This window comes from Kryptolebias marmoratus, linkage group LG1 (genome assembly GCF_001649575.2).
Source record: "Kryptolebias marmoratus isolate JLee-2015 linkage group LG1, ASM164957v2, whole genome shotgun sequence".
Taxonomy (NCBI): domain Eukaryota; kingdom Metazoa; phylum Chordata; class Actinopteri; order Cyprinodontiformes; family Rivulidae; genus Kryptolebias; species Kryptolebias marmoratus.
In genome coordinates this window covers 3,154,197-3,160,870 of record NC_051430.1, presented here as the reverse complement: position 1 = coordinate 3,160,870, position 6,674 = coordinate 3,154,197, and the positions used below count along the sequence as shown (strand labels likewise).

General features: G+C 38.3%; 1 protein-coding gene across 3 annotated transcripts in view; it reads left to right on the top strand.

The window, feature by feature from the left end:
- The window catches only part of si:dkey-3h3.3 (uncharacterized protein LOC100144568 homolog), an 8,249-nt gene extending 4,088 nt beyond the window's left edge, over positions 1–4,161 (top strand). The window contains exons 3-6 of one of the 3 annotated variants that reach the window (XR_003038317.2): positions 843–1,060; positions 1,447–1,561; positions 2,571–2,651; positions 3,024–4,161. Coding sequence is in view for 2 of the 3 variants with exons in the window: in XM_017439040.3 (XP_017294529.1) it covers positions 843–1,060; positions 2,571–2,640 (288 nt within the window). In the remaining variant the exon portion in view is untranslated. Of the gene's footprint in view, positions 1–842; positions 1,061–1,446; positions 1,562–2,570; positions 2,652–2,745 lie in introns of all 3 variants that reach the window. The other 2 variants (XM_017439040.3, XM_037975811.1) reach the window with 2 other exon arrangements.
- Positions 4,162–6,674: the final 2,513 nt, after the last annotated feature.

Here is a 6,674-nt window from a genome sequence, read left to right as displayed (position 1 = left end):
ATGTGTGTGTGTGTGTGTGTGTGTGTGTGTGTGTGTGTGTGTGTGTGTGTGTGTGTGTGTGTGTGTCATCAAAATACCTCATGAATCACTGGATGAATTCTAATGAATCCTGCAGAAAGTCATCACTGGATGTACCTCTACAACCGTTTCACTTTTGAAATCAACCAGATTCACAATGGCTGCTACAGCCAACTGGCGTTAGAAAACACAAAATGTGGTGCGACTGTAGCTGAGAGACATTTACAACACAAACTCTGAGTTCAAGATCGGCTACAACTCTGTCACTTCTTAACGTAGGATGATCTGAATTAAACCTCTAGCACGAAAGATGGTAGATGATGATTTACAGGATTTTATTTCTTTTATTCATAGAGGTTAGTCTAGGTCATACAAGACCAACGTGATGTAGATGATACAGAGATAGGCCTTTGATTACTTTTTATTGTCATCCTCATCTTTTAACATTGAGAAGAGCAGATGAGACACCTTGTCTTGACATCAACACTACATCTTTAAACAAAGTGAGGCGTGCATTCGACCTTAAATGTTCGGAGGATTGGCTTCGCTGAACAGTACTGATTGTGACAAACCATCTGAAACTCAAAATTCCTATTTTTATTCTACTTTGTGAACACATCAGGAGGTATTAGTTTTTATCCAGGGGAAGTCATGTGATCGGCGTCACATGTTTTAGTTTTGTTGCTTATAGAAGAGGTTCTTGGACTTCACTGCTCTTCTGTGTGAAATGTTGTGTTTCTCGCAGTAAAGATTCATTTCCACTTGTCAATTGATGCTGCGTACTAAAATAATAAAAAATGAGCTGAATTAAATTTTTTCTGCAGGAGGAGCATCCAAATCCTGGTCAACCATTTGAAGGTGTGTCCAGAAAAGCTTTCCTCCCAAACTCCCCAGAAGGCAAGAAGATCTTGCGACTCCTTGAGCGAGCCTTCGATCAGAGACTCATCTTCACCATCGGTCAGTCCACCACCAGCGGCAGGAGCAATGTGGTCACATGGAACGATATTCACCACAAGACATCAACACAAGGCGGACCAACTCTGTAAGGATGCTTATACGGCAACACTGCATTTTATTCTTCAGATATTTATTAAATCAGTACTTAATGTCCCTCCACTATTAATACCTTTAATGACACTGTAGTCACAGACAACTGAATGCACCGGGCAGGTACTCCTGAGACCCCGTCCACACACAAACGTTTTTATTGTTTCAGCCTTGACCCACATGGAAACAGTGTTTAAGGAGCTTCTAAACAATCTTTTTTTAAAAATGGGTCCCCTAGTTTTCAACACCAGCCTTGTGTTTTGTGTGGGCGGGCAACTATGATGTCATATAGACCCACCTTTAACTTGACCTACGACCCCAAACGTGACAGATGCATCAACAGGAACAGGAAGTGATTACATGCTTGTGTTTGTGCTACAGATGCCAGTTTCTCAACAACAGCAACACTTTCATATTGTTGTTAGTTCGAAGAACAGACAAGGCTGAAGAACGATAACGTGACCTTAAACAGAGCGGAGCAGAAATCCCTAAGAAGGTTTTTATCACTTTGTTGAACTATCAACAGTATAAACCACAAATGCTGCAGAAAATACTGCAATATATGTCAAGGATACATTTAAAAATGTGGTAAATGAGAATAGTTTTAAAAGACTGACACAGAATTTACCCTGATTGCCCCCCCCCAGCCATCCCTCAGTGGATACTGGACCTGAAAAGTCTGAGTTATGATTGACAGCACTCACCATGCTGCACTTCTGTGGCCTTATAGTTTATTGTGACATAAAGAAACAGTTCCACTTTGTCATCAGTACACAAGATAGATTTGGTTCTTGTTCTAGTATTCATCAGCTTTGTCGTTTTTTTCTTCTTGTGTTTACAGTTCAAACCATAGTCTGTACAATGTATACAGTCTATTGTTCCTGCTGGAGCTGCACAGTATATCCAAACTTTAGTCAGCACAATATCAATATCACAAAGGACTGCAATAAATCAAAGGTCATTATATATTAAGTAACATGCATTCATGTTCTGCTGTTCAGAATATATTTGGGTCGATCCTGGTTTAGATGTAGTGATGACAGAAAAGGATGTGAGAAGTGAGGAAAATCTGGGTTTATTGCAATATTAAACATGAACATTGCAGGGTTTTCTAATATGACGCAGTCCTGAGTTTCTACATGAAGTGTAAGCTTCATGCTGATGTTCTACATCTTGTTTCCTGTTTCTGGTGTATTTTAGTGACAGTGTTAGAGGCGTGGCACAGTTAATGCAGCGTTCTCGGATGTTTTCTGAATTTCCATGTAGATTTATAGAAACCTTTTTGAAACAACAAATAAAAAGCTGGTTTTGGGGGTAAAAAAAGTTCCTGTGTGGATGGGGCTTGAGCCTGATACAAAGTTTTACCGCAACAATTTTTTTTCCATTTGTGTTTAGGTGATTAAATAGCATCTAAATAATAATAAGCACCATCAGCACCACAGGTTCATTAATGAAGTATAATTTCCATAAGCAATGAAGAGAATACATTTCTGTTACGTTTGCAGCTTTGGATACCCAGATCCTGAGTACCTCCGCCGAGTGCGAGAAGAACTGAAAGTCAAAGGAATTGAATAAATCATTTAAAGGTATGTGAGACATGAAGGCAAACATAGCAAAAAATCACAACTTTACATACACTCATGGGCATGGATGGCTGATTTAAATTGTTCTTTTTCCCAGGTGGATCAAGTTTACAACATACAAATTAAATGATTTAAAAAGTAAAAAACAAGAATGTTTAAATATATTGTAAGTTTTAATTTCAAGTTAAATTTTTACATACAGGGTTAAATCCACTTAAATCTTTCAGTAAGTTTTAATAAGTTGGAATAGTTTTTTAACATGACAAGACCAAAGCCTATTAACTGCTCATTAGTGATCATGATTGACTGCAAATGCTAGTTTTGCTTTGCCAGTAGAAAAAAGATTTGTTTGGCAGCATTTGTTGTCTCCCTCAGATGAAAGGAACTGGTTTGGATGTTCAGAAACTACCCATGAACAGGAAATTGCGGGATCACCAATGACTCTGTCCACAGTGAAGATAGTTTTCCATCACCGTGGACTGAGAAGGTGCAGACCGAGAAAGAAGCTCCTCTTTCAAAAGCGACACCCTGGAAATCAACTGAAACCTGCAGCTGATCACATGGACAAACCAAATACCTTCTTGTGAAAAGTTTTATGGTCAGAAGACACAAATATTGAATGCTTCTGCCGCAGTGGCAAGTACATGTGGAGGAGTTACGATGAGTGTTTTAAATCTACGAAGCACCTGTGGTGGCAGCATCATGCTGTGGGGCTGGTGCCAGTGCTTCAGGTCATCTTTCAGTCTGAGGATCCCCCAGCCCCTGCGTTGTGCTCAAGTGTTCTGGGGCAATACACTGACACTGACTCCTCCACTGCCTTATCACTGTATGAGTCAGAACATATGTATATAATGAAAAACACTGTAAGGCATTTAACAAAACCCAGAAAGGTTATGAGGGTGGACTTGGCCACAGTTATGTGTCCCAACAGGACAGTGATCCCAAACACATCAGAACTGCTCTCTGATTGGATAAAACAGGCTAACCCAAAGCGCCAACCTCGGCTTGATTAAAGATTTGTGGACTATTTTCTAAAAGCTGGTTGGCCAAGAATCCAACCAGTTTAAATGAACTCTTCCCATTCTGCTGAGAGTGGTCAAGTATCCAGCTGGAATTACACCAGAAGCTTGTTGATGGAGACAAAAAGCCAGCGGTCAAGGTGCAACATGCTAAGGAGCAATAAACCAAACAGTAGTGGATATATGTATATATTTGGGCCTGTATCACTGACCGTAGATGACTGTTGGGTTTATTTTATTATTCCGTTTTACTGTAAGATCACAGCTAGTAATGCTGAACTGATTTGCTGATGGAACAAGGAGCCTTTGCTTTTACCAACGTTCATATATCTGTAATCATTCATTTTACTGTTGTAACTGTATTCATTTGATAAAACAATGCAAATCAATCACAGAATGTTTTTTATCTTGTACATTGCTATAACTTAATTTAAGAGTTTAAATTAAATTGATTTTTTTTGTTTTAATGTCTTGAAGTAAAAGTAATAATAATATTGTTTCTGTAGGGTTTTATTTGTGCAGATACTTTAGTCTAATAACCTGGAAGGATATTATTTGTAGATTTCCAGTGGCAAGAAAACTGTAACCTAGTGCTGCTTGGGAAGAAAATGTAAAAACTTTGTTTGGTTGTAAACAATTTAATGTCAAATTTTTAACCAAATGTTCAATTCAACAAGAAGTTTTATATATTTTATTACTTCTGTTCTTAAATAGGAGTCATAATTAGCACATCGGATCTTTGCAAGCATTAAAAACTGGAACTGGCCAAGAAAACTGCAATTGGTGCACGTATGTACAGTGTGTCACTGAAGTACTCACCCCTCTGGGTAATCTTTCTATTTTTTTCTTTAAAACCTGGAATTTCATTGAATATTTTAATTTGATTCAAGGCAATAATTCTCCAAAATACTAGATTACTTAGGTTATATGGGGGACAAAACTTGTTCAAAATAGAAAAAAAAAACAAAAACTGAAAAGTAATGCATGCATATATATTCACCTGCTTTGCTTTAAAACTGTGACTTTCACCTTCAGAAGTCACATAATGAGTTAAATAAGATCCACCTGGGAACAATGTGTCAAGTGATAAACACGTTCTTATAAAAGCCAGAATCAGCACCAGTTCAACACGTAAGGTCTGCCACCAAGCGAGAGACATGAAAACTAAGGATCTCTCCACACAGGTCAGAGACGTGCTTATTTATCAAACAAAATATCCTAAATCTGATTTTAGAAAATGTAAAGATGATGCCATCACAGCAAACCTGTCAAGAGAGGCTCATCCACCAAAAGTCACAGAGTGGGTAAGGAGGGCATTAGTCAGAAACCTCCAGGAGGCCAAATATAACCCTGATAGAGCTGCAGCTCTTCTGCAGAGACGGGAGGACCTGCACAGAGCGACGGGGAAAAGAAGGGGCTGTGGCCAGATGAGACACCATGCTGAGAGCACCAGTGCTACAGTCCATCCTCCCATTTTCTTTTACCTGCTCCTCCTTTCTGGGTCACAGTCACTGTGCAGGTCCATCACAGTGACGCAGAGATCTGTCTGTGGAAGGAAAGCCACTCATGCATGGGGAGAGCATATAAACTCCACACTGAGGGGTGAACCTGCGACCTCGCTGGGAGGCAACAGCTCTAACCACCGTTCCACCGTGCTGCCCTTCCCATCACATATGTTTCTCAAATTTAACAGTGTGCTTAATAAATATTCAAGTAAATATGAACAAAGTGGTTTGAAATGTTTGCTTTTGCCATGTGGCAGACTGGATTGACCATTCAACTTTTGGACTTCATAGACACCGAAGGTCTGATCTGTTCAGCATAATAATCAAGCTGAGTAATAGAATAAGCAAATATTTGTCCATATAATCTTATCCTAGATCTATAATCAAACTGTACTGGTGTGGTTGAACCCCAGTCATTTTAAAAGGTATTATTTAAGACTAAATTGAAATAAAGAATACACATAAATCTGGAAAACCAGTCCAGCTAAAATCTAACATTTGCAAAACAGCAGCTAAAAGCTAAATGTAGCAAAACTGTAACAAAAGCTACAATTAGGAAGAGAGTAGCTAAAAGCTAAAAATAACATAAAAAGACAAAAATAGAGTAAAGATGCTGAATGTTTCTGAAGGAGCTGAAGCTATCTCAGTGTATTTGTAAGGTGCACATTTTTACCTCTGTTAAGGAACTTATGTTGCGTTCGCTTGTTTTTTCAACCTTCCATCTTTTAGTAAGATTACTTAAAAACTAAGGAACAGATTTTGACACAATTATTAGGGAATGTTGGGGTTGTCATTAATGTTTGTAGAAGTCTGAATGCCTAGGTGCTTGATTTTATACACCTGTGAGCATGGAAGTGATTGGAATACCTGAAGATGGATGAGTGAAGGCAATATAGTGTATATATATATATATATGTGTGTGTGATATGTACATATATACATATATATATATATATATATAAAATCTCAGACATGCAAAAAGAAACGCAGATGACCCAGAAAAAAAATTGCTCACAGCAACAAAACCAAAACCTGAAGGACTGTAAAGATCAAAACTTAAAAATCTGAAGAGCTTTCAGCACTCTTCAACTGGCTTTACATTTATTTTATATGTTTTAGTTTACTTTGTTCCATTTAATGACAGGATGGAGGTTACAGTAAAAACTTTGTATGGGTGTGTAATTTTCATGTCCTTCCACAACATACATGGGTTTATCTTTGTGATGAACTGAACAAAGCTAAAATAATTAATAAAACACATCAGAAGTCCTCTCTACCAGCAGCTTCTCACCTAATCCAGCTCTTTGTGCTGCTCTGACATCATTTCCTGTTTGGGATCAGGTTCTGATCTCAGATCAGTGAGAGGACGTCTGTCCTTTTCATCATGAGAAGAAGTTGTTCTCATGTGTGACTGTTTCTTTGCAGCTTCTGCAGCTGACAAGGTGCAGCTTCTGTCTGTGGAGCAGCAACGTTTCTGTTTGGATTTGATTATTTACAGTTTT